Source organism: Bos taurus, chromosome 5 (assembly GCF_002263795.3).
Source record: "Bos taurus isolate L1 Dominette 01449 registration number 42190680 breed Hereford chromosome 5, ARS-UCD2.0, whole genome shotgun sequence".
Taxonomy (NCBI): domain Eukaryota; kingdom Metazoa; phylum Chordata; class Mammalia; order Artiodactyla; family Bovidae; genus Bos; species Bos taurus.
In genome coordinates this window covers 65,486,339-65,513,033 of record NC_037332.1, presented here as the reverse complement: position 1 = coordinate 65,513,033, position 26,695 = coordinate 65,486,339, and the positions used below count along the sequence as shown (strand labels likewise).

At 41.2% G+C, this 26,695-nt stretch overlaps 2 protein-coding genes and 1 long non-coding RNA gene across 15 annotated transcripts in view; 1 reads left to right on the top strand and 2 right to left on the bottom strand.

The window, feature by feature from the left end:
• CHPT1 (choline phosphotransferase 1) overlaps window positions 1-1,303 on the bottom strand; it is a 29,785-nt gene extending 28,482 nt beyond the window's left edge. Inside the window, exon 1 of one of the 2 annotated variants that reach the window (XR_003034571.2) lies at window positions 848-1,303. Coding sequence is in view for 1 of the 2 variants with exons in the window: in NM_001075507.1 (NP_001068975.1) it covers window positions 848-1,120 (273 nt within the window). In the remaining variant the exon portion in view is untranslated. The remainder of the gene's footprint in view (window positions 1-847) is intronic. The other variant, NM_001075507.1, reaches the window with a different exon arrangement.
• On the top strand, window positions 740-12,363 carry LOC132345307 (uncharacterized). Its single transcript, XR_009494554.1, has 2 exons — window positions 740-797; window positions 5,431-12,363. It is a non-coding gene; the product is annotated as an uncharacterized lncRNA (long non-coding RNA).
• A 388-nt stretch (window positions 12,364-12,751) lies between these two features.
• The window catches only part of MYBPC1 (myosin binding protein C1), a 101,942-nt gene continuing 87,998 nt past the window's right edge, over window positions 12,752-26,695 (bottom strand). For 8 of the 12 annotated variants that reach the window (XM_010805153.4, XM_059886284.1, XM_059886288.1 and 5 more), the window contains 5 exons: window positions 24,308-24,447; window positions 21,100-21,259; window positions 19,979-20,115; window positions 18,096-18,282; window positions 13,163-13,435 (listed from right to left, as the gene is read on the bottom strand). In XM_010805153.4, coding sequence (XP_010803455.1) covers window positions 13,338-13,435; window positions 18,096-18,282; window positions 19,979-20,115; window positions 21,100-21,259; window positions 24,308-24,447 — 722 coding nt within the window. In that variant the 3' untranslated portion in view covers window positions 13,163-13,337. 12 annotated transcript variants of the gene reach the window in all.

The window sequence follows — 26,695 nt, the reverse complement described above, 5'->3', positions numbered from 1 at the left end:
ACAACTTAGCCACTAAAACAACCAACGAACCAGGACCTATACTCAAATACGATTATAAACGGAATCTCTATGTGGAGGGCAAAGAAAAGAAAGCAATGTCACAGAACGTGCAATGTAGTCTTTATTCCAGGTATTCTAAAAAGCCATAGATGGGAGTGGCCCCCTCTGCTTCCTGCTCCCCCCATCACACTCAGTCCAAGGGACGCTTCTGATTAACAGGTGTCAACGAAGAAAGAGGAAGTAGTTAATCTCTTAAAAGTAACTTATCTTTGATCAGCGCTATCAGTAATTACAGGATCACTAGCACAGCCTTTGAGAAACAGACGGTTAAGTATAAAAGTGTCCAAAGGGCATTTCGGGCTTGGTCAACCAAACCACAAGCCCTAAGGCCAGGCGGGACGGAGCTGGGGGTGTTCAGTGACCAGTGTGCAAAGTCACCGACTGCTTGTCCACCCCCACCCCCAACTTGGCGCAGAATGGGGCGGCGGCCAGACAGGCAGGCCCCTCGCTCGCAGTGGCCGAGACAGCCCGTCCGCCGCCCCGGGGGTGGACGGGACTGGGCAGTGACCTTGAGAGCCCCTCCGCCGTCCGGAGGAGGCTGGGGGTACACGCGGGACTGGGTAGGGGCCTGATAGTCTCCCGGCAGAGCGGAGAAGGCTCGCGGCGGCCGCGGCGCGGATGTAGAGGCGGTGTCCACCCCTCCGCGAACCCGGGCGGCTCTGCCGCGCGCGCGGGTTGGCGGAGTGCGGCGCCCCGGGAGCCTCCAGGGCCGCACCTGCGCCGGGGTTCGGCTCAAGGTGGGCAGCAGTTGGGGGCCCGCGGGCGGCGGGCGGTCGGCGGGCCCTACCTCCTCGGTGACCGTGGGGCAATAGGAGATGAGCACGAGCGTGGTGAGCATGTTGATGGCGAGGCCCAGGAGGGTGATGGAGTTGGGGGCCATCCACAGCGGGATCCACTGGAGCAGCCAGGTCCAGTAGAGCTGCAGCGGCGGCTCGAGCAGCGAGACGCCCGCCGCGGTGTAGCGGTGCTCCTCCAGCCGCCGCAGCTGCGCCGCGCTCAGCGGCTCGGTCAGCGCCTTCAGCCAGCGCGGCGCCGGCCTGGCCCCGGCGCCCGCCGCCATGGCCGCCTGCGGGCCCCGCCGCTGCGAGCGAGCGCAGCCCGCGCGGGGCTCCAAGGCGGGGACAGGTGGAGGGAGGGGCTCGCGGGCCCGGGCCTGCGCCGGCCGGGTGGGACTCGCCGGTCCGGCCCGCGGCCGAGGTCGAGGTCAGGCCGGGCCGCCCCTGGTCCCGGGGCCCCCGCCCCTAGAGCCGCCGGCCGCAGGGGGCGGGGCCTGGGGGGGGTGCGCGGGGAGGGGGCGGGGCCGCCTCGTGAGGGGTCCAGCCGGCGCGACCGGTCCGCCCAGGCCTCCGGGTCACCTCGGGGTGCTCCACCGACCGTCACTTTCTAATTGGCGCACAAAGGGCCCAGACTCCCCCAAGATCCCGATGCACCTGCCTATAAGGTCCGATTCTTCTCCCGGGACCGCTGGTGACGCTCCCCGGAGGGAAGTCTCGCCCGCGGGACAGTTGGTAGCGGGTTCCTCTAACTCGTGCGGTGTGCACAGCTCGGTTCTCTTCTTTGGCGAACGCCTTGGTCTTCAGCCAAACTGAAGGACGCCGCTGCCTGCAGACCCGGGGTCTGCGGGATACTGTGTGAGAACATGATTTTTGCCCATCTTGGGTCACTGGTTTGAGGGCCCCATCCGTTGGCCCATAGAGAGGTCCTGTTTGATAAATGTACGGGGACAGGATAGGTCTTCCTCCCAACCCCCAGGACTGGGGGCCCTGGCCGTGTATTAGCTCTAGAGAACCCTCACTTTCCGGTTCCAAAGTATTGGAACTACCAACCAATCAGGATTTAGAAACACCGTCTGACAAGGGGACTGAATGGTTGGAACCCAAATGCCTATTTTTCAGAGCAGCCCATACCGATAACCATGTTGTTTGTTTGTTTTTTTTTTTACACACACCGTTCCCCCCAAAGACAAGGATCCAGGTGGTACCTTCCACTGCCCACCACACAATGGCAGTTCACCAGCCCCTTACCTCACAATGCACTCTTTAGACCAAGGGACAGCCTGTCATAAACGTATCATTTTGCACAACCAGCGACAAGCCTGACAGTTGCCTTTTCTTCACCTCAGGGTTCTTATCGGTAGGCACTTCTCTAAGACACTGAACTAACTCAGAAGCTGCTTAGTGACAGTCGTGTTGGGCAGTGGTTATCAGCGGGTACAGTTTGTCTGACAGATGCCACCACAACACCCTGGAGATGGGCTAACAAACTACTACCCAGCCCACCACCTGTTCCCATACAGCTTATAAACTACAGATGGTTTTTAGACTTTAAATGATTAAAAAAAGAATTTTTTCTGTGATGCAAAATAACATGAAATTCATATTTCAGTGCCACTAATAAAGCCATGTTTATGCCTTACATACTAATTATGACTGCTTTCATGCTCCAAGGGCAAATTTTAGTGGTTGTGATAGAGACCATGTAGCCTGAAAAGACTACAATATTGACTGTCTAGCGTTTTACTCAGAGAAGGCAATGGCAACCCACTCCAGTACTCTTGCCTGGAAAATCCCATGGACTGAGGAGCCTGGTAAGCTGCAGTCCATGGGGTCACTAAGAGTTGGACAGGACTGAGTGACTTCACTTTCACTTTTCACTTTCATGCATTGGAGAAGGAAATGGCAAGCCACTCCAGTGTTCTTGCCTGGAGAATCCCAGGGACACGGGAGCCTGGTGGGCTGCCGTCTATAGGGTCGCACAGAGTCGGATACGACTGAAGCAACTTAGCAGCAGTAGCAGTAGCATTTTACTGAAAAAAATTTGGCAATTCCTTCTTTAGAAGAATAGGAGGGTGTCTGTAGACCAAACCATGCATTGAATATCCATTTCCTAGTCTCTTATGTGAAAAATGATACTTACAAATGCAGGAAAGGAATCAGAATGATAGAGATTCATTCTTAACTCTGTTGGGGTTTTTGTACAGTAAACTTGGAGATACCTGTCTTTTAACTTGGCAGGGTCACAAATGAGTCAAGGAAAAATCCTTTTCCAGTTTAATAAATTTATGTTATAGATAATTTTAACTATAGATAAAAAAACATCATAAAGAGAATAAAAGGGCAAGCTGGGAAAAGGTATTTCCCTCAAATAAAATCCAGATTGAATAGTACCCAGATCATATAAGGAATTTCCGGGTGGTCCAGTGGTTGGGACTCTGTGCCTTCAATGCAGGGGCTCAAGTTTGATCCCTGGTCATGGAACTAACAGCCCACATGCTGTGCAGTGCAGCCAAAAGCTATTTAAAAAAAAAACACATTTCCTATACCCCAAAGTTCTTTCTTTAAAAAAAATTATCTTACTAAATTTACTAAAATTAATGATGCATTCTCTTGCCAGGAAGACTTTGGTAAAGTCCAACCTCCATAGCTCAGCATTCGAAAGCCCAATCTTCCTTTCCCAGTCTTATTTCCCAAGTGTCTCTTCCCTCACTCCTCTCCCTAATCTGATGCTCCAGCTTCATGGATCCATTAGCTGTTCCCAAGTACACCCAGCACTTCCTCATGCCCCACTTTGCTTCCTGGGCTTGGAGAGTACCCTCCATCTCTCATCACCCCCACAACATTGCTCATCAGTGAAGGTTCAGCTTAAATTCTGCCTTCTCTGAAATGGCCTCTCAGATCCCTCCAGTTCGATCTCTCCTGCTTCGACACAGAGTCCTTTATACCTTGTAATCCAGTCTGCCTTGAGGCACTTGTTTATGTACTGATCTCCTTCTTGTCCAGCTCGGAGTACAAGGATTATATCCCTGCACTGAGTATGTTCCTCAGTCCTTGGTATCGAGTAGATATCCATACATTTAAAACCTTTTTGTTTTGAAATAATAGTCACAGAAAGTTGCAAAAATTGTGCAGAGAGATTCCTTGTACTCTTCAGCCAGCCTTTCCCAATGGTAATGTCTTACATTATCCTCGGTACAAGAGACATCCATAAGTTTTTATTTGGTGGTTTATCTTGGTTTAACTACCAGTTCTTTTTGTGTAACTTGCAATCATATTTCAAATCTTCTTCCTCAGCATCTAGATCAACTTTCCACAAAATGTTCTGGTCTCATGTAGCCAGATTAAGTGTAAAATAACTGCTTCAAAAAGCCCCTAAATTTCATTGGTTTGGAAAGGCATGTGTTGCAATAAAAAAATCACCTGGCTAGATTTTCAGTGTAGCAGAATTTTATCTTTCAGGGAGTCAAGCTATGTGTGTAAGTGTTTAGAGCTTTGGACCCACAGGTTGGAGTATTTATGAAGATTAGTGTAGTTCTGTGGTGTAAATCCTTGCCTTTTCTCATTTACGTGCTCTGGTTTAATTTGTTTTTATAGTTCTGTACTTTGTGACTCTAAAGTCCAACTTTTATAGAACCATGGCACCTTTCAAAATACATGAGTGGACATAAAGTGTTCAATAATAGATTGACAAAAACGTTCGCTCTCTTCTCTAGAAACGCTTAATTTCTGGATCAAGATCAGAAAAGCAAATTTCACAATAGAATCCCTGAGATGTTGTAATTGTGTTTTTTATCTGATATTTCGAAAGCAATTTATGGTTGGAAACTGATTTTCCTCAGAGACACAGTTCTTAGTGGTCTGTCCTATTTATATCCTTTAACTGTTTTTTATTTATTATTGTTTTCTGAGTTCTCATCCCACTGCTTTAAAATGTTTTCCATGGTATGACTTGAGCATTGGAGGGAATCTCCTTCCTCAAAAATTCCTTCTTCAGCAATTTGTGGTAAAGCGCCACAATGAGTTATTCCTATCTTTGGATTGGGGCTTTTAGGATAAGCAGGTAGGTCAGATTTCCATGTTAGGTTAGGTCGTTATCAGAAACACTTTAGGAGTGATGCTTTTATCAGAAAGTCTTTCCTCTGAGACAGCTGAGAGAGAATGACTCCAAACAAAGAGCCATGCAAGGAACTTGTGAGAGACAGCTGGAGCTGCCCACCCCCAACACGGATGAGCACAGGAATCACCTGGAGATCCTCTGATGAGGCAGGTTCTAAGTTAGCAAATCTGGAGAGCAAGTGCAGGGAGGGTTTTCAGTCCTAACGAGCTCCCAGGTAATGCTGATGCTGCCGGAAACCGGACCCCATGTTGAGTCATAAGGGACTGAAGGATATTCAGCCTTAGAAGGCTTGGGTGGAGGCATGGCAAGGAGGAGGCCCCAAAAGCAGAATGAGGAGAAACAGGGCTGTGGACAATTAAAGGATGAGAAAGACAAGGTTGGCTCACTTAATTTTGGTTAAACGGTGCTTTCCAGGACAAAGAAGCGATATACAGATAGATTAAATTTTTCTATTTTATATTATGTATGTGTATTAAGGGCTTCCCTCGTGGTCCGGATGGTAAAGAATCTGCCTGCAATGCCGGAGACCCAGGTTCAGTCCCTGGGTCAGGTAGATCCCCTGGAGAAGAAAATGGCAACCCACTCCAGTATTCTTGCCTGGAGAATTCCATGGACAGAGGAGTCCGGCTACAGTCCATGGGGTCGCTAAGAGATGGTTACAACTGAGCAACTAATACGCATGTGTATTAAACTGATTATATAATACCACCTATAGTGGAATTGAGATCTATTTTGTTGGTCATTGTTTCATTTGTTTTGTTTTTTGTGGTATGCAGGATCTTATTTGCCCTACCAGAGATCGAACCCATGCCCCCTGCAGTGGAAATGCAGAGTCCTAACCACTGGACCAACAGGAGAGTCCCAGTTGTTCATTGTTGATGAGGTTTTCGTTATACTGTGCTTTCCAGACTGGGATACATTTAGCTCCCTGGCATAATGACTGGAATGACATCCATTTGAAGATCTGGGAAGAAAAAATAGTTTTCTGTTTAATAAATGCATATATCATGGAGAAGAAGGTAACATGGATAAACTTTAACGAATAAGCAAGTGAGGCAGTGGCTTCAGGCTGGGCTCTCACATCCTGTCCACCATTTTCCTTTTTTCTGCCAAGAGGAGGGCTGTTGAGTCGGACAGGGTGAAGAGCCCGTGCCTGAGATAATCCCAGTGAAGCACAGAAACAGGTGCTCTTTTCTTTCTGTTGTTGATTTTCTCATTTCCGTTTCCTCTTTCCTTAGTCCTTGCCTGGTGTGGTTGTTTCTGGCTTCATTTCTGTCTCATTGCTCTTGACTGCCCTTCCCTCTGTATAGATATTAATGTGTTTGTCTGTGCTCCTTTCCTCCCTCCTCCTTGACAGTGATCCTGGGTCTTGGCCTTCGATGAACCCATCCTAGCCACACCCTCCTGGTCTGTCCATCACTGTTACTTAACTTCTTCAGGGAGTGGAGTTACTAAAGACTGTGGGTCAGAGTCCATGCTGGCCACTATGAAGACTTGACATTTATGGAAAGATTCATAGAACAACTTATCTCACTAATGAACTCTTGATTCTACTGCAAGACAATGTTCCTTGAACCCTAACTGTGAGCTATTATAGTTAGCTGTTTGCAACCTTATGGATTGTAGCCCATCAGGCTCCTCTGTCCGTGGGATTCTCTAGGCAAGAATACTGGAGTGGCTTGCCATGCCCTTCTCCAGGGGATCTTCCTAACCCAGGGATCAAACCCACGTCTCTTACATCTCTTACATCTCCTGCATTGGCAGGCAGGTTTTACCACTAGCACCACCTGGGAAGCCATGAGCTATTAAGAAGCCATAAGATATTAAGTACCTAAAAATAACCCCACATAGAGGCTCTGCCCCTTCTTGGCAACCTCCACCATTACCCCACCTGCCTCCAACGCAGCGGTACTGCCCCACACAGGAGTGAGAACTGAATTTTCAGTGACCCGCCAGTGGACATGCAGGAATGGGGCTGGGATGATCAGCCCAGGGGCACTTCATCCCATATCCTGCAGGGGATACATTATTTGGCTCTCTAGTCCACGGGGTCACTAAGAGTTGGACACGACTAAGCGACTTCACTTTCACTTTTCACTTTCATGCATTGGAGAAGGAAATGGCAACCCACTCCACTATTCTTGCCTGGAGAATCCCAGGGATGGGGGGAGCCTGGTGGGCTGCCATCTATGGGGTCTCACAGAGTCTGACACAACTGAAGCAACTTCGCAGCAGCAGCAGTGCTTAAAATTTTCCAAATGACCACATGACTCCAAATCAGCTTTGGTTTATTTTGAAACATGGCTCCCTTCCAATCACTCCTCGTCCCAGTTGTCTAAAAGGGATGCCTTGCAGAGCTGGAAGAGTGGCTCCTTTCTTTGTCAAGCTGGTAACTCCTGTTTATTTTTCATTTCTTCTTTGTGTTTTTTCCCATTAACTTAAAAAATATTAAGCCAACATTTTTAAATTTGTGTGTAATGTCTTTAAGATATTTTCTTAGTCTCCAAGACAAGGATGAAGGTGAGAGGAGAACGCTGGAAGGAAAAAATCTCTTGCCTATGCAAGTGCTTACCTACAAAGAACAGAAAGATTTCTCTAAAGCTATTGCTTGAGAGAAAAAGAAGCTATGGTCACTCATGCACTTGAGGGCAAAGCTTTTGCCTTTAAAGACATGAGTCCACCAATGCCCCAAGCCACGTGCTCAGTGACCCCTTTGGGAGTGTTTACCTCCTGCCACCTGCCTGGTGTTTTGTCCCTAGCAATCAACTCCAGATAGAAGAAAAATCTTTATCTAGGCCAAAAGTTTCTCAAGTCAGGGCATTTAGGGACAGAGAGAGATCATCAGGTGAATTTAAGAGGGTGATGACTGCCCTTAGAATCAGGAGAATTGGTCATTCCATTAGTGGGTTTGTTTCTCTAATCCAGTGTAAGTTATCAAAATTCAATTATTGATACAAAAGTGAAAGTGAAATTCGCTCAGTTGTGTCCAACTCTTTGCGACCCCATGGAGTATACAGTCCATGGAATTCTCCAGGCCAGAATACTGGAGTGGGTAGCCTTTCCCTTCTCCAGGGTATCTTCTCAACCCAGGGATCGAACCCAGGTTTCCCACATTGCAGGCGGATTCTTTACCAGCTGAGCCACAAAGGAATTTTATAAATACCTACGCATAGCAATCAGCTGACTCTTTGGTACAAGGATGGTAATTAGTGCTCCAGATAAAACAGGGAAATAAAGGCAGAGCTCAGTTTAGGGTCAAGGAATGTTATAAAGGGGGGTTGGTGAGAAGACCGTCTGGTTTTCTTACTCCTTATTCTACTCCTGGGCTACCCTTGTAGCTCCATCAGTAAAAAATCTGCCTGCAATGCAGGAGACCCAGGTTCGGTTCCTGGGTCTGGAAGATCCCCAGGAGAAGGAAATGGCAACCCATTCTAGTATTCTTACCTGAAGAATCCCAAGGACAGAGAAGCTTGGCAGGCCACAGTCCATGGGGTCGCAAGAGTCAGACATGACTTAGCGACTAAACAACGAAACAATTCTACTCCTACTCCTACTCTGAGGAAAAGAAAGCCAAATTTGTGTTTCAAGGATTCTATTCAAAGGAACTGAAGTGAGGAAGGAGATGGGTGGTCAGGCCTGGAGTCAGGAGAGAACTGGTGATAGTGGAGAGGTAAGAGTGATGGTGGGTAGTAGAGGAGGGCGAAGAGGGGACACAGGAAAGGGAATGAAGGTGGCTGGGGGCTGGCTGACCCCTCGTTTTTATAGCTCGTATACATGAATATTTAGAAGTTATAAATCTAATGAATGGTTCATAAAATGGTTGTATCCTCCAGTTTTCTGAGGGGGATACCCTCATAATGACCTGGAAGTCTAGATTTTTTTAAAAAAATTAACCTTATTAAATTATGACAATTGAGTACACGTCCTTATTTGTATTTATTCATTTATTTATTTGGCTGGGCTGCACAGCATGCAGGATCTTAGTTCCCTGACCAGGGATCGAACCCGTTCACTCTGCAGTGGAAGCATGGAGTCACAACCACTGGATCACCAGGGAAGTGTCAGAAGGCTAGATTGCATGTTGGATTATCAGTCTTCAAAGATACTTGCCAGGATGTTGTGTGCTTTCCACCCTGCTGCCCCCTGCACCACGAGGGGTCTCAGGGACACACACGCAGATGCCCTGCCTCATGTGCAGCCTCAGTCACACCCTCCACATCCCGACTCCCTGAAAAATAAGCATCCCTAGGCTCAGACAGTAAAGAATTCGCCTGCAATGCAGGAGACCCGGGTTCGATCCCTGGGTCGGAAAGAACCCCTGGAGAAGGAAATGGCAACTCACTCCACTATTCTTGCCTGGAGAATTCCATGGAGCCCTGGTGGGCGCCAGTCCATGGGATCACAAAGAGACGGACACGACTGAGCGACTTCACTTCACTAGGCCACCCATTGGGCCTCAGGATATATATGCTGGCCACTTTGTTCTTCCTTGGGGGTAGAAAAGGAAAAGGCCCACAAAGTCCTTAAAACTGGACTGGGTGCAGGCTACAGGAAGGAAGGAAGGTTTGTAAGGCTTTAGGTATGCATGCCCCCTCGGGTCCATGGCCTCCCTGCTGTGTGGAGGGAGATATGGCTGGAGGAGGGTCAGAGGGAGAGGCTTGAGCATAGAGGGTCCTCTTGCCCAGGTCCAAGTCTAATACTAAGTGGTAGAACTGTCCAGTCTCCCCACAAAGAACATCTTTAAAAGTAGCAGGTAAAGGGAATTCTGTGGTGGTCCAGTGATGAGGACTCAGTACTTTCACTGCCAGGAGCCTGGGTTCTGTCCCTGGTCAAGAAACTAAGGTTCTAAAAAAAAAAAAAAAAGAAAGAAACTAAGGTTCTGCAAGCAGATGGTGTGGCAAAAAAAAAAAAGATAGCAGGTAAATAGCCAAGCTCTGGCCTTGGAAGTCAAAAGACCCAGGTCTACACTTGTCAGGAAGTTTCCGCATCACTTGTCCTTGTCTGGACTATACTGGGTTGGACCATAGGCATCTCTGCCATCACCAGTGTAACCTGAACACCAGAGGCTTTGCCTTCTCTCCATCTTCTAGGCACCGAGAAAGAGTCAGTTGACCCAGACCCAGAAGGAAGACAGAGAGATCCTCTCAATCTCTCTGGCTACTGGGGAGATTAGAGTCATATTTAATTTGATTTAGAAAAATAAAATCATGTGGCATGTCCTGCACGCCATCCTAATGCGATACATACATTGATAATAACAATTACCTAAATACAATTATTTGACTTCCGAATCCTTATAGTATTCTCTTACACCTACAGTCTGCCCTGTTTATGTGCTTCCCTTTGGTTACCAGTCTTGTACATTATAAATTTCCTGAGTGGCTTATTTCTCACTGAATTCCTAGCTGAGTCCAAAACAGCGCCATGCACACAGACATTCAAAAACTCATTCATTGAGCTAATGAGAATGTTTCAAGTATCAATTTAAAAGTGAGTGGTTAAGCAGTATGGTACTGACGCAAATACAGAAATATAGATCAGTGGAACAGAATTAGCCCAGAAATAAGCTCATGCACTTACAGTCAATTAATCTATGACAAAGGAGGCAAGACTATACAATGCAGAAAAGACAGTCTCTTCAGTGAGCAGTGCTGGGAAAACTGGCAAGCTATATGTACAAGAATGAAATTAGAACATTTTCTAACACCATACACAAAAATAAACTCAAAATGGATCAAAGACCTAAATATAAGACTGGGCACTATAGGCAGAACACATTTTTGACATAAATAGCAGCAATATCTTCTTTGATCCACCTCCTAGAGTAATGAATTTACATTAAAATTAAAATTTCATTTTAATGAAATTTAAAAACAAAAACAAACAAATGGGACCTAATTAAACTTAAAAGCTTCAGCATAGTAAAGGAAACCATAAACCAAATGAAAGCCAACCCACAGAATGGGAGAAAAAACTTGCAAATGAAGTGACCGACAAGGGATTCATCTCCAAAATATTCAAACAGCTCATGCATCTCAGTATCAACAAACAAATAATCCAATTAAAAAATGGGCAAAAGGTCTAAATAGACATTTCTCCAAAGAAGACATACAAATGGCCAACAGGCATGTAAAAGGATGCTCAACATCACTAATTATCAGAGAAATAAATGCAAATCAAAACTGTAAGAAAGTATCATCTTAAACCAGTCAGAATAACCATCATCAAAAAGTCCACAAACCATAAATGCTGGGGAGGGTGTGGAGAAAAAGGAACCCTCTTACACTGTTGGTAGGAATGTAAATTGGTCCAACACTATGGAGAACAGTAAGGAGGTTCCTTAAAAAACTGAAAATAGAACTATCACATGATCCAGCAATCCCACTCCCGGGTACATATCTGAGCATGGCCCCCAATGTTTATTGCAGCACTATTTGCAATAGCCAAGACGTGGAAGGAAACTAAATGTCCATCAACAGAGAAATGGATAAAGAAGTTGTGGTATATACATGCAATGGAATGTTACTCAGCCATAAAAAGGATAAAATAATGTTATTTTCAGCAACATGGATGGACCTAGCCATTATCATACCAAGTTAAGTAAATAAGACAAAGACAAATATGGTATGATATGACTTGCATGTGGAATCTAATTTTTAAAATGATGCAAATAAACTATTTACAAAGCAGATATAGACTTACAGATATCAAAACCAAACTTATGATGATCAAAAGGGAACTATCAGGAGGGTGTGGGGAGGGATCAACCAGGGGTTTGGGATTAACATACACACACTATATATGTAAGAAGGATAATCAGCAAGGACCTACTATAGAGCACAGGGAATTCTACTCTATATTCTGTGGTAATATATATGAGAAAAGAATCTGAAAAAGAATAAATATGTGTACATATATAACTGAATCACTTTGCTATACACCTGAAACTAATACAACATTGTAAATCACTGTACTCCAATGAAATTAAAACAAAAATAAAAGTGAGTGATTAAGGATGTATTGCCTTATTCCAATGTTTCTTGGAACTAGTAGGGCTTTTTCCTACTTCTGCATTAATCAAGATGTAAACATTCATCAAGCTTTCTTTTACAGTGAGTAAATAAATAAAAATAAAGTGAGTCAATAGTGTAATTCTTTAAAAAATTTTAATGAATGTTTCATTTCCCAAAAGAATTTTTCGTAAATTCCTGTGGTATATCATTTTTCTTTAATGGAAATTTAAACAAAGTTATTTAATGGAATTTAAACAAATTCAATGGAAATTTAAGCAAACTTACAGGAAAGTTAATAGCAATGACAGCTTCTGATACTCTGTTCTTTGCAATTTCAAAATGGACATTTTCTTCCTTATGGGAACTTTGCAATGTATAAGTATTCTTAACATGAGGATATACCATATGTAGAAAACAGTAACGGTGTGGTACCTTACCCACCCTCTACTCCACTCCCCGAAGTGAAACTTTCTCTGCAGTATCAGGAAAGTGAAGGACATTGTTTATAATACAAATGTTTATTGGCATCTAGATTTTGGAATAAGCTTTCATCAATTTGAATAGATGCCATCAGCAAACTCTAAATCTGTAACTGCTCTGTAGTCTACAACAGCTCTCCATCAGTGTGACGAGGTATTTAGCAGGAACTCTGGTGCATTTGGCCAGGATGCTGTGCCAGAGACATGACGGGTCAGGCCTGAGTTTGGTAGCATCCTGACTCTTAGCCTGTGTCCTTAGGTCTGTCTGATCATGCAACCCCAAACACATAAACAAATACTGTATCATTTCATCATAAATAGTTCAGATTTATTGTACCATTTATTGAATACATTTTCCCTTCTGTTGAGAAAACTTGTCTGAAAGACTTCAAGAATGTCTCATAGTAAATTTAAATGGGGAAAAGGGCACAGATCCACTGGAGTTAAGTAGGGTTGTGGGAAATAAACAACTCTTCTTTGCTTAGAAAAATTTCTTAGATCCAGAGAAAGATGGGTTTTAAGGTTACATTGCTGTTTATTGTGTGTGTGTGTGTGTATATATATATATATATATATATTTACTCTAAGGGAAAAAAAGATTTCAGAGTCTATTATGTTAAGCTAAAATAACTGTTTCTGATTATTCTATAGCTTGCATTTTTTTGGAAAGTACAGTGACCAAGCAAAGACAACAATGACCAAAATGCTAACTTCAAATGAGATTTTGTTTGCAATTTTTAATTAAGCAATCCGTGCAAACATTTTTTTTTTTTCTTCAGCATCAGGAGGAAAAAAAACGACCACACTTGGGAGCCTGGTGGAAAAACAAATGCTTTCTCATTGCAACCCGATTTCAAAGCAGTGGCTTGCAGAGAGGCAGTGCCCAGGCCCTTTATTCCTCAGGGTTGCTTGAGTGCAAGTCTCGCAAATATGAATCAATTATGTTAGGAGGCACACCTTGCAAGAGGAGCCTGCAGAAGGAAAGGCCACCTAGAAAGGATAAGAAGGAAAAAGCAAAGTCAAAACTGTCTACACGTGAAAAATCCCTGAAACAAGACCTCTTGACTAGCTGCTTGCAAATGTGACTAATTATGTTTCAGTTAGTTACAAAGATTCATTCAGTCCCTACTTGGAAATCTTCTCTTGGGTTTAGTACATTTAGAATCTAAAACACTCCGCATTGAGAAGGAAAAGCAAGTTCCCTGCAGACACATAGCAGTTTTTTTGTTCCCTACTATTATCTGTTCTTGGTTTAAATTCCCAACTAGTTGGAGAGTGTTTATTGCCCTTTGCAAGGTTTTTGAGATTGCTCTATAGAATGATTTCAGTATTCTGACTGAATGGCAGAATAAATGCAAATCGTGTTATGAGTCAGTAGGAAGAACCTTTTCCAGTTTGTTAATGTTCTTTTTAATTAAGCACAAAGAGTTCCCATTGAAGCACATGGGATAAGAAAAAAGGGACTACTCTTTTAACTTTGGCTATTCACACACTGTCAAAAGTGCAAAAATTGGAAATATAGTAAAATCTGTTCAAGAGTAAAATCTGTAAAATAATAAAATAAAAATTAATAGTAAAATCTGTCCAGTACATCTGAAGGTGAGAGAAACACCACTTAATATTTCATACTTACCCTCCATGGTTCTGAATTGCATTTTAAAACTAAAAGTACCTTTCACGAGAGACCCCATGAAACCATAAAAATTCATGGTCCTTTAGAAAAGTGTTTTACTACTTGCTAATAAATTCACGTCCAGACAAAAACAGCATGCCATTTGAACATTCTTAAAACTCCTTTAATGCAAATTTGGGAAAATCATTCTCCTTTTTAAAAAAAAAAATCAAGTCACATATTGGTAGAAATGATGCCACTTATGTACATGTCCATTCCTTGATGCAAAGCGTTCAGAATGCTTGGGTATCACTCATTTTCATCTACATTAAATGCTTTAATTCATGCTCTACTGCATTCAACAACTTGCTTCATGTCAACAGAAGATTGTTGTGATAAGTATTAGCCGTTAATGTCAAGATACTGAAATACACATTACAACTACAATGTTAGAGATTTTAAAGAGTCTATTTTCATTGGATTACATAATGAAAATCATGCCATACTCCACAAGCTTTGTATGGCTTATGACAGTCATAAGCTTCATATGCCAAAATCATATGAAAGCTTACCTTAGATGATAATACACATTCAAAAATCCTTATTGTGCTACAACTAAGGAAAAGAGAGAGAAAGAGAGAGAGACGTTGTAAGCATTAATAAAGTGCTAAAACCAAAGTTGAGTACTTGTTGGAGGAAATTATGGTCACGATTATGATGAGGTGATTTCATTAATCCTTAGTCAGGTGAATAGTATAGGAAAATAGAAGCGCACGGAATGAAGGGCAGGGATCCAGTCACTTCAAAAGGATCATTAATAGGTAAAACATTTATTAATAGGCACAACCACTTTGCCTGAACAGGTGGCAAAGCCAGTTTGACTGTAATGTGAATAATTATAGGAACAGCTTCCAAACCATTAGCTAAAAAAAAAAAAACAAAAAAACCCTACAACATATATATATTGTGTTTTTCAACAAAAGAAAAACAGGGACAATAGACGAAGTATTAGTGTACATATATATATGTTGAAATTCTAAAAGGCAAAATTATCAAGTGGACTTGAAAATTATTCTATAACATTGTATTCTGAACTGACTATATATTGGTTTGGCCATAAAGTTCATTGGGTTTTTCCATAACAGCTTAGGGAAAAATCTGAACAAACTTGTTGGCCAACCCAATATGACCACTCTAAATAAACACAAGGCTTAAAAAAAAAAAAAAAAAAACAGGCTAGAAAGTGACTATATGTGCAATCTACCAAACTTTAAAGAAAGAAACCTAATTCTTTGCTCTTTTGAAAGCTGACATTATCTCTAGGAATTCAGAAAGCTAACATTGTAAACCCAGGCATGGGTCTATGTCATTAGAGTTTACATCAGGTTGCTCATCTAGCCCTGAAGAACTCCTTAATTCACTCTTCCAAATGGGGCTCAATCTATATATATACTGCAGGACCCATTTACCACTTAATATATTAAGTAACAGGGTCTAGAATTTTCTTTCCTAAGTTCATGAATATATGAAATAATCTTGGTCCCATGAAAATATACAAAATGTTCAACAGATAGATGGATTACAGATACTCTACTAGTATCTAGAAGTTTTCATTGGACAATCTTAAATATGGAAGTTTCCAAATATTGGAGCCTAATATTCCAAACATTTTTTATTTGTGTCCTCTCCCCATCGCAAATACACAGAACACTTTTTCTACAGCCTAGCAACAGAAAAATGTTCAATTTTCTGAACTTCAACATGAATCTAACAGACCTACACTGGATACTATCAAAAAGGAAGAACATATCTCTCTGCACTTGAAAACGAAAGTATTAAAGAAACGTCATTGATTCCTGAATTCTGGTACTCTTATATCTAAAATGAGGACATCACCTAATGTGGCTTTTTGGCTTTATTTATGGGAACCTGTGGTATGGTACTTGGTTTTCAGACAAAACATATTTCTACATTACTTAATATCCTTGAATAATTTGGCCTTCCTTGTTCATGGCATAACCACTGTATGCCATGAGCTGCTAAGAAATATAATTAAAAGCAAAAGAGAAAGACAAGCTTTACATGCAAAGTGCGATTTCATGTAAGAGGAATGGAACAGAAGGAAGAAATATCCAGTGGGATATGAACTTGTAAAACCTGTTGCTGCCCCTCCAGGAAGACTGGTTGTCCAGGGGAATTTACTCCTTGATATATCACTGCAGAATTAGAATATTTGCACCAGTATTTATTTATTCTCAGTTGACATTCTTACCTTTATTTTTGTTTTTTTCACAGCTTAATTTGATTCAACTCACGTATTATCAGATAACAATCTGATGACAAACAATCTTGGCTTTACTTTTAGGACCAAAAGCTTTTACCAATATATCACAGTTGATAGCTTATTATGAATTTATATACTAGAATACATTATTTGTGTTACAATTTATTATACAATTAGCATAAAATATAGCATTTATAGATGCATAAAATTATTCACTTATGGATGACCCCAAATGTTGAACCATTTATGAAACTATCATTTTATATCATTAGCAACATTCAGCTATTTTCAGAGCATGCAAATGTAGTCTTGGGTTTTTGATTTTTGAGTTCTTGTTTTTTGGGCATTGGAATGTAAGTAGCAACAATACCTTGGAACTAATTAGGAGTTTAGAAATCAGATGTGTTTGCATTGTGACCTTCATTTGCATTTAAAGCTAATAAATAGCTAAAAGAACAACATTTAAATTTGTATCCACTATCTCAATAGAAAGGTTTAAAATTTTCTAAGAATATTATATGTTTTACATTTGAGAAGAAAAAAAGTTTTTCTTAATTTCTATCAATTGTGCATCTACTCTCCTGTACTATCTGAGGATGAACACATATCATAAGAGAAAGAACACTGATTTTTTTTTAAAGTTAGAGAAGGAAAAAAGTGTTTCAAGAAGTTTTTCCACTATATTTACACTAGATTAGGAATTAAAAAACTTTTGTTGTTGCTATTATTTACATAAATACCTTAAACATTTACTAACACTTTTTCTAAAACAGATATTTATAAAGTCATAGCTGACTTTTAGATTATAATTTCTCCATTATAGAGAGGTAGGAAAAGTAAAGACTTTGGTTGTTATAAAGCGGCAATATAGTACAAGAATGAAAGAAAAGACATTAGCATCATGTCACCCATTAACTCCTAACAGTGACTCTGACAGGTGTATGACTCTTCATGGTGTCCCAAAATAGGTACTGATTGTCAAGAAAAAAGTTTCAGCATAAAACTTATCTTCAATTAATATAAAAATTGATTAAGATGACAATTACACTGAGATTTTTCTGACATCAATTTTTATGTCTTTTCTTGGTTTACATTAGTTGAAACACTTCTGAAAATTAGTATAAATGAAATGTATACCTCCAAGTGGAAATTCTCTAGTGAGATTTTAAAAGAAGTGGGTTATGTGTATGCTGAATTCTACATTTGGAGAAGAAAATGGCAACCCACTCCAGTATTCTTGCCTAGAGAATCCCATGGACAGAGGAGCCTGGTGGGCTACAGTCCATGGGATCTTAAAGAGTTGGACACGACTGAAGCGACAGAGCATGCACATTTGTAATATTAAATACTAAATTAGCAAATTTACATATATAGTTTCACAAAGATAGTAAACTAGTTAAAAATAGTGGTTTTATCAGTGAATTTTTACATTTATCTAAGATGGACTACATCACAAAAGTAATACCGCTTGACTTGAGTCATTGTTACCATGCTGTGCACATAACAAGTTCACTGAAATTAATAGTCCTTTAGATAACAATAATTTCAAGAGATGAAAATAAGTCTACTTAAAAAATCAAGTAGCTGTCACAAATAAAGTGAATGCAGAATGAAAAATGTCCTCTCCTCGGATCTTATCCCCACCTTCCTAACCTATCCCCAAAATGCTAGCAAGCAATTTGGATTAGGTAGTAAGGATAGTAATTAAATGATTTTCTTTCATTTCAGTCTACACGAGATCTGGGATGTCCTACCTTTCACCTCCAGTTTGCATTCGATCTCCACTGTCCCAAGGTCATTGACTGCTTTGCAGCAGTAAGTGCCCCCGTCATAGGGGCTGGGCTTGCGAATCTCCAGAGTACAGACCCCTTGGTTGCTGAACATCCTGTATCTTGGATCATCCTTAATAACAACTTTGTTCTTCATCCAGGTAATTTTGGGCTGAAGATGGAAACAAACTAGGTCAAAACATATCTGTACTAGGCCTGGGGTATAGACCATCCAAGCCAGTGACAGAATGTTCAAATGTGGCTTAGAAAGAAAACACTACATCTAAGAAGAATCCACATCAACTTAGGCACTAATTCTCTTCAAATTAAATTCTACTTAATGCTTGGACAGGAAGCAAATGAGCAGTTTCCAAGAAACAGCCAGACTTCTTTAGAGGACAGCCCTGGGGTGATCTTCCCAAACAGATTCAATTACATTTAAATTCCATTTACATGTCTATGAGATTGACTCGTCCAGGAGCACGTATATCACTCAATGTTTTGCAAAGAATCCCTGTAAAGTGTCATCACCGGTCAATTTTCTTTATGTTTTCCCCAATATGCTTTTCTAACTTTTTATGAGCTGCTTAACCCTCCTCACTATTTAATCTCTCTTCTGACACCTGTTTTCATCATCTGGTGGCAATGGATGGTTCTGCTCCAATCAGATAATCCCAGATCAATAATGATCCAGTCACCCAGGAAGGCTACTCCATTCTGCTACACCAACACTAACTCTCCTTTCCGTTCTCACACTGTCTTCTCTTCCTTTCTGTAAACACACACTCTTGCCTCTATCTCTTAAATGATTTTGCCTTGCTCAAACCCAAAAGATAGCACTTCTCAGTGTCCTCACTGTCCTCTTCCTCCTTTCACCTTTCAAACGGGCACATTTCCTGAGGCTCACATCTTGGTCCTTCACATTTCACTTCACTTCTCTCTTTCTTCTGATATTCCTTCCTAGAGTTTCAGCTCCAAAGGGTGGGATGCAGCAATTCCATGCTTGGCGCACCCAGACCAAGAGTCACAGCCCTCGCCTTTCTCCCAAGCTCCAGTGATGTTCTTCTCTCCTCCTGGTCATTCCCACTTGCACGTACCAACATCACCTCCAATTAAATATAGATTTAGCATCTTCTTTGCATCCTCAGCCTGGCTTATCCCTTTCACTTCTCTATTTCTGCTCTTGGTATATGCTGGAAAAATATCACCATTTGCAATTTTTCCAAATTCTAGGGCACTTTCTCTCAGCACCGCCCAGGGATAGATAGCTCTGTGGGCAACATTCATTAATATGTTGTTCTTTTCAAATGCCAACATGTAACCTGTTCAGTCAGATGCCGTCTCTCCTTCCTGGTGCTCTGTACCTTTATCACCGAACGTTTTGTATTCTGCCTTCCATTATAGTATCACCATTTGCTTTACACTATTACAAGAAACTTGATAAATCAGTATCACCACCTAATTTTTCAGATGACACAATATTACTTCCATCTCCTTACCTCTCAGTTCTTTTAAAAATAAGTGGTTTGTTTTTTCCTTAGAAAATATTCCTTAGTTAGTAAAGAAACATTTTTATACATTTAAATAGTGTCCTTTAGTACCCACCAACATCATCACCCTGCATGTCCCATCTCTCTATCCCAGAAAACACACACACACACACACATTGAGCAGTTGCAAAGTCAATTAATATTAGTACAGTTGGCCAAAATGTTCATTTGGATTTTGCCATAAGATGTCATGGAAAAACCTGAATAAACTTTTTGACCAACCCAATACTTACAGTTATAACATAGCAAATATAAAAGATGGAGTTTGGAGTTAATTCTTAAATTTAATTTAATGTGATTAAAGAAAAAAACTGGTACCTTAGGATTTCCTCTCACACTGCAGTTCAGCGTAGCATTGTAACCAGCTACAGCATAGGTGTTGACCAATGGCTGAGTAAACATAGGTGCCTCTGTGAAATCGAAGTCTTCATACACTGGATTTTTGTAGATTTTGCCTTAAAAACAAGCATTAAACATAAGCAAGTTAAAAATAAAAATATTATTCTTGGCAGAGTTGACTATGATAAAAACTTCCTTCAGTTTAGTGCATGCTCACGCTCTCAGTCACTCAATTATGTCTGACTCTTTGCGATCCCAAGAACTGTAGCCCACCAGGCTCCTCTGTCCATGAAATTTTCCAGGCAAGAATGCTGGAGTGGGTTTTTCTTTGCTATTGTAATAGTTTTTGCTAATTAAATGTTTTAGTAAAAAAAAAAGAATACAGGTGTGGGTTGCCATTTTATTCTCCAGGGGATCTTCCCTACCAGGGATCGAACCCAAGTCTCCTGCATCTCGTGCATTGGCAACCGGATTCTTTTACCACTGTGCAACCTGGGAAGCCCCTCTGAGCTTAGAAAAACATGTAAAAACATGAACAAAGGCATTCATTTAGAAAGGTACCAATTAGAACCAATCTCACATGGGACAGAAAGCCAGAGAGCCATCTGGAACCAAAATAAATATTGGGAAGAATTCAGTGTCTGGGTGTCTTGCTCAGCAATGTGTTTTAACCTGAATGTAATGAGGAAGGGCTGGAAGGACATGATTTATGAGGAAACGAAATGACGAGGGTGGAATCCAACTTCTCCTTTCATACAAAATGGCTCTTATAAGCAGCATCCTCGAAGGTGTCCAGGAATAGAATAACCCAAGCTCTAGAAGTAAATGGTGACTTTTTCCTATCCCTGTGATGTTAGTCATTGAGAGACCCACTGTCCAGATGTTGGAATGAATGAAATTATGTATGTTAAAAAATATAATCATAGTACAGTTTTCCTTAAGATATTTTACATGTAAGATTATATTTTAGTTGGCCATTCTTACCACAGTTTTGAATGGGCGTTTATGATTTCTTATTCATTTTGCCACATCTCTTTTTCTTTCTCTGTCTCATCACTTAACACTAAGGTCCACTGATGTCCAGCCCACTCCCAACTCACCATCCTTGGCAATCACGGCACTCTCTTTTGTCATTGTTGCATCTTCACTGAGGCCACACATGTTTTCAGCAAAGACCCGGAAATAATACTCGTTTCCAATGACCAGTTCAGTAATGGTGGCACTGGTTCGGTGATAATGCTCAATAACAGTGAACCACTCCTAAAAAACAAACAAAGATAATTTAAGGAAAATCACTTCAAAATACACAGCTATTTCAACTGTTAATTAGAATAAATAACAGGGATGTTGCATTAACTAAAGAAAAAAAAAAGCACTATTTTTTATATTTAGGGTAACAGAAATGTATATTTAATTTAATACTTTATAATTGATTTATACCTGATTATGTAATTTAATGTTCATTTACACATTAGATTCATTTACCCTAGATGATGATGGAAGAAATTTTCGCATAATGAGCTGTGGGGATGTCATTCTGACTTATATGTGGTTTAACTTAAAATTTATACTAACTAGAACAGCCTGTTTTGTGGCCTATTAAACATATATTGTACATCTGCTTCAACCATTTAAAGAAAAGCATGTATTGCCTGGAAGTAACAAGTGTCTCTTTTGAAAATCCAGATAAATGCCTCTCTTTCTGGGACATTAATGCTGGTATACGTTCCATGATAAAGCTCCCTTCCCAAGCACCAGGGTCATACTGATGCTAAATCATGAGAGAAAAGTTAACATCACTCAATCAATTTGCCTAATATCATTATCATGCCACTGCTGCTGCTGCTGCTAAGTCGCTTCAGTCGTGTCCGACTCTGTGTGACCCCATAGATGGCAGCCCACCAGGCTCCCCTGCCTCTGGGATTCTCCAAGCATGAACACTGGAGTGGGTTGCCATTTCCTTCTCCAATGCATGAAAGTGAAAAGTGAAAGTGAAGTCACTCAGTCATGTCTGACTCTTAGCGACCCCATGGACTGCCAGGCTCCTCCATCCATAGGATTTCCCAGGCAAGAGTACTGGAGTGGGGTGCCATTATCATAGGTTCTTTCAATTCTTTGTTCAATTGTTAATTATCACCTCCTCCCTAACTGTTTACCCTCCCACCACTCCACTTTGGTCATAGTTTTTCACTTTGACCTGGCTTAGTTTTCTTCACAGCACTTGTTACCTTAAATATATCATGTACTTACTATTTTACTTGCTTTTTCACTACTTTCCCCATTGCAATGATGTACAGTGACGGTTAAAAATGTACTTTTCTTCTCACCCCTTGTATCTCCAGTGCCTTATCACAACACCTGGTATATAGTGGGTAGCATGCACAAAACTGAATACTTGAATGATTGAGTGAGTTAAAGTTATGTTATTCTTTCTTTTTTTTTTTTTAATTTTTCCTTCACCATGTCAAGAAATAAAGTGGCTTCAAAGTTTATCTTGTCACTAGTAGAAAACCACATTGTACTACACATATTTAGTACCACTAACTGAGAAAATACATTTCCTAACCAAAAAACTCTTAAAGGAAAAGGATTTTTCTTGCAATGTTTAGGGCCTCTGACCTCTATTTTAAAGACACCCAGCAATTGTAGTTATGTCCTCCTTAATTTCCAAAGCACTTTATGCACACCTTTATTCCAACATTAATTATATTGTTTTTAACATTTGGTTTATGCCTTTCTTCTTGCTTATACTAAGAGTGCTCCAAGAGCATGAGTTGTCTGTTTGTTTTTGATCCAGCAGCTAGAACAGTGCTCAACAAATAGGAAATGAATGAACACATGAATGTGCTGGCGTACATCATGAAAACAATGTTTATGGAAGGTAGAAAGGACTATAGGAACTTAAGTGAAAAACAGCATCTGTAGGCACAGTAAGACAGTGGTGTGGTGAGCTCCTGGGAAGTGCACTGGGCATGGTGAGCATTTTCAGGTCTGTAGGTCTGCTGAAATGCACCAGAAACATAATGGTGTGGTGTTGGGGTTCCTCCCCTGTCAGCAGGCAGAGCTAAGACACGTGAAGCAGCAGCAAAATCCTGGCTCACCTGGACTTGACTAGATATCTAAGAAGACAAATGCTGGGCAGTGTGGTAGGGATGGGGCACCTGGAAGAAATGTGGTACCCCTGGATTCACTACCAGCATCCAGACAAAGGTCCAGGGAAGAGCCCTTTTTGCTAAGGAAATCCAAAATATTCAATACTTTCCTTGCAAAGTCACCCATTGATCTAGCTCTCAAGCTGTCTGGGTTTGGCTGAAAGACGTTTCTTTAAATGCCAAGTCTTATTTTGTCATGTAGCACCTATCCAGGACTGTGGTGAAAGACAGGCTAGAAATAGTTTACAAAAATGAAAGACTTGAAATCCATTCCTGTTACTTAGGTTGCTCTTTTCATCCCTTTCCCCTTCTATTAATCCAGTGTAACCTTATAACCTAAGTTCTTACTGAGATCTACTAGTATAAATGCCTAAAGACTTCCTGTCAATATCATTCAGTATGATGTTCTACTCTTCCTATGAGAATGGATAGTGGCTCCGTGACATTCTGTGTAAAACATTCATTTATTCATTCACCAACTTACAGGCAGGGGAATGGTGGGTGTAGTGGATTGATTCTGGTCAGAAAGACCTAGGTTTTAACATTTAAAATCTGGTGATTTCCAGCAATTCATTTAATCTTTTGAGCCTTAATATCCTCATTTATAAAGCATAGGTAATAATAATTCATATTTGTTGATTTGCTTCTTGACTACTCTAAGCTTGTTCCCTCCTCAGGACCTTTGCATATGCTGTTCTTTCTTTTCTAACTGCTATCTTTTTTTTTTTTTTTTTGAGACATCAGTCTATGGTATCCAACAATTATTTTACAAAGAGAAAGAAGTTGCATGGATGCAAATTTGAGCCAGAATTCATAGTGAGTAAATATTTGCTGAATGAATAAATTTAGTGAATTCTATTGAGCATTCTATTGTCTTAGCCTCTTGATAAACAAGCAAGGTAAACTTCACTGTCCTTATTTTACATATGAGGGAAATGGAAATCAAAGAGGTCAAGTGACTGTCCACGTATATGTGGTCTTAGGTACAAATTCAAGTCCAACTCTCCATGGCTCCTAAGGCCTTACCCTTCCCACTGTGCCATGACACTTCTCCATGACCCTCATGAGTTCCTCACCAAAGAGGACTTCATGCCTCCCCCTTAACTTCTGATGAACTATGATTTTGCTGCTCTGTACCAGAGAAACCAGACCTTACCATGCTCTTCTTATCAGCCTTCTGGATCGTGTACCCTGTAATGGCAGTATTTCCATCATCCCTTGGTGGGGTCCATGATAGAGCAACATTCTCTCCCCAGACATCCTCGATCTTCACAAGTTGGGGTGGACCTGGACGGTCTGTAGGATAAATTCATGGTGTCACTGTGAGGTCACTTTCCCCCTAATCTAGACCTTGTTGTAGGAGGGTATTTAAAATGTCTTTTCCTTCCCATCCCAAAGAATAGCAAGGAGATATAAGAAAGCCTTCCTCAGGGATCAATGTAAAGAAATACAGGAAAACAATAGAATGGGGAAGATGAAAGATCTCTTTGAGAAAATTAGAGATACCAAGGGAGCATTTCACGCAAAGATGGGCTCAATAAAGGACAGAAATGGTATGGACCTAACAGAAGCAGAAGCTATTAAGAAGAGCTGGCAAGAATACACAGAAGAACTATACAAAAAAGATCTTGATGACCCAGATAACCATGATGGTGTGATCACTCACCTAGAGCCAGACATTCTGGAATGTGAAGTCAAGTGGGCCTTAGAAAGCACCACTACAAACAAAGCTAGTGGAGGTGATGGAATTCCAGTTGAGTTATTTCAAATCCTGAAAGATGATGCTGTGAAAGTGCTGCACTCAATATGCCAGCAAATTTGGAAACCTCAGCAGTGGCCACAGGACTGGAAAAGGTGTTTTCATTCCAATCCCAAAGAAAGGCAATGCCAAAGAATGCTCAAACTACCGCACAGTTGCACTTATCTCACACGCTAGTAAAGTAATGCTCAAAATTCTCCAAGCCAGTCTGCAGGGAGCGAGCTCTGCCTGTGGCAAAGGTCATGAGGAAGGAGGCTTGGCATACGCAAAGGCGGGATCAAGCATCAGGAGTCTCCCTGGAAATTATCGAGCATCTACCCCCAAAACCAGAATCTGCCTACTTTCTGCTTTGTGCTTTCACCTACACCTCTGACTTTACGGGGGGCTGTCCCCCACTACCTCTCTCTGAAAAAAGAGTTAGCTTACAGCTCCAGTTAATAATTCCTGGGTGTGACAGTGTTTCAACCTACAAACTCCTTTGGAAGTCCTCTAGTCTGCCTGAATAGGTTTTTCCAGCCACATGTGATTGCTCAGGGCCTCCCAACTGTGAGAGGCATGAGATGTTCTAAACTGTCTAAACACAGATTCCTTTGAGCAGTTAAAAGATTGATTAGAAATTGTATTGGTGAAGGGATTTTCACTTGTTGGGCCAATGTTTGCTGCTAAGTCTCCATATCCCTTACCTGCTGTGTCCCTGGCAGTATAGTGATTAATATAATTGGTGTAAATAGAGGCTTTAATGTTTGTAACCTGGGACCCTTGAGTTAATTCTTTTTCTTGTTATAGCCCACCACACCTTTGCTCTGTAGGAATGCAACTTTATCTAATGCTTTTGGAGGGTGGCTCCTGACCAATCACCTTTAGAGAAAAATAAGTTTTCTGAAGAAAGGGTCTTAAAATGTTAACAGGCCTCTGGGCCAGAAGATGATGAAAATCACCTAAGCTTTTGATATGATAAGTTTGCAGGAAGAAAGCCTGGCTTGCTGCATGACTCTACCCCTTCCCCCATTATACTCTATGCATAACTTAAGGTATAAAAACTACTTTGGAAAATAAAGTTCAGGCCTTGCTCACCGAAACATGATCTCCCCATGTCGTTCTTTCTCTTACCTTCTGGCTGAATTATTCAGCCTCTTTTCTTCACTGAATTTTCCTACTGAGCTATCCTTATTTCAGCCTCTTTTCTCCACTGAATTTCCTCACTGAGCTATCCTCATTCTATTACTCTTTATATCTTTGATAAATATTTAAATAAATAGGTCTCCTATGCCATCTCTCCTTCGAATACCCTGGATCAGCCAGGGCTGGACCCCAGCACCAGTCTTCAACAGTACGTGAACCATGAACTTCCAGATGTTCAAGCTGGTTTTAGAAAAAACAGAGGAACCAGAGATCAAATCACCAACATCTGTTGCATCGTCGAGAAAGTATGCCAGAAAAACATCTATTTCTGCTTTATTGACTACGCCAAAGCCTTTGACTGTGTGGATCACAACAAACCCCTGAAAATTCTTCAAGAGATGGGAATACCAGACCACTTGACCTGCCTCCTGAGAAATCTGTATGCAGGTCAAGAAGCAACAGTTAGAACTGGACATGGAATAACAGACTGGTTCCAAATTGGGAAAGGAGTACATCAAGGCTGTATATTGTCACCTGCTTATTTAACTTACATGCAGATTACATCATGCGAAATGTCGGGCTGGATGAAGCACAAGCAGGAATCAAGATTGTCGGGAGAAATGTCAATAACCTCAGATATTCAGATGACACCACTCTTACGGA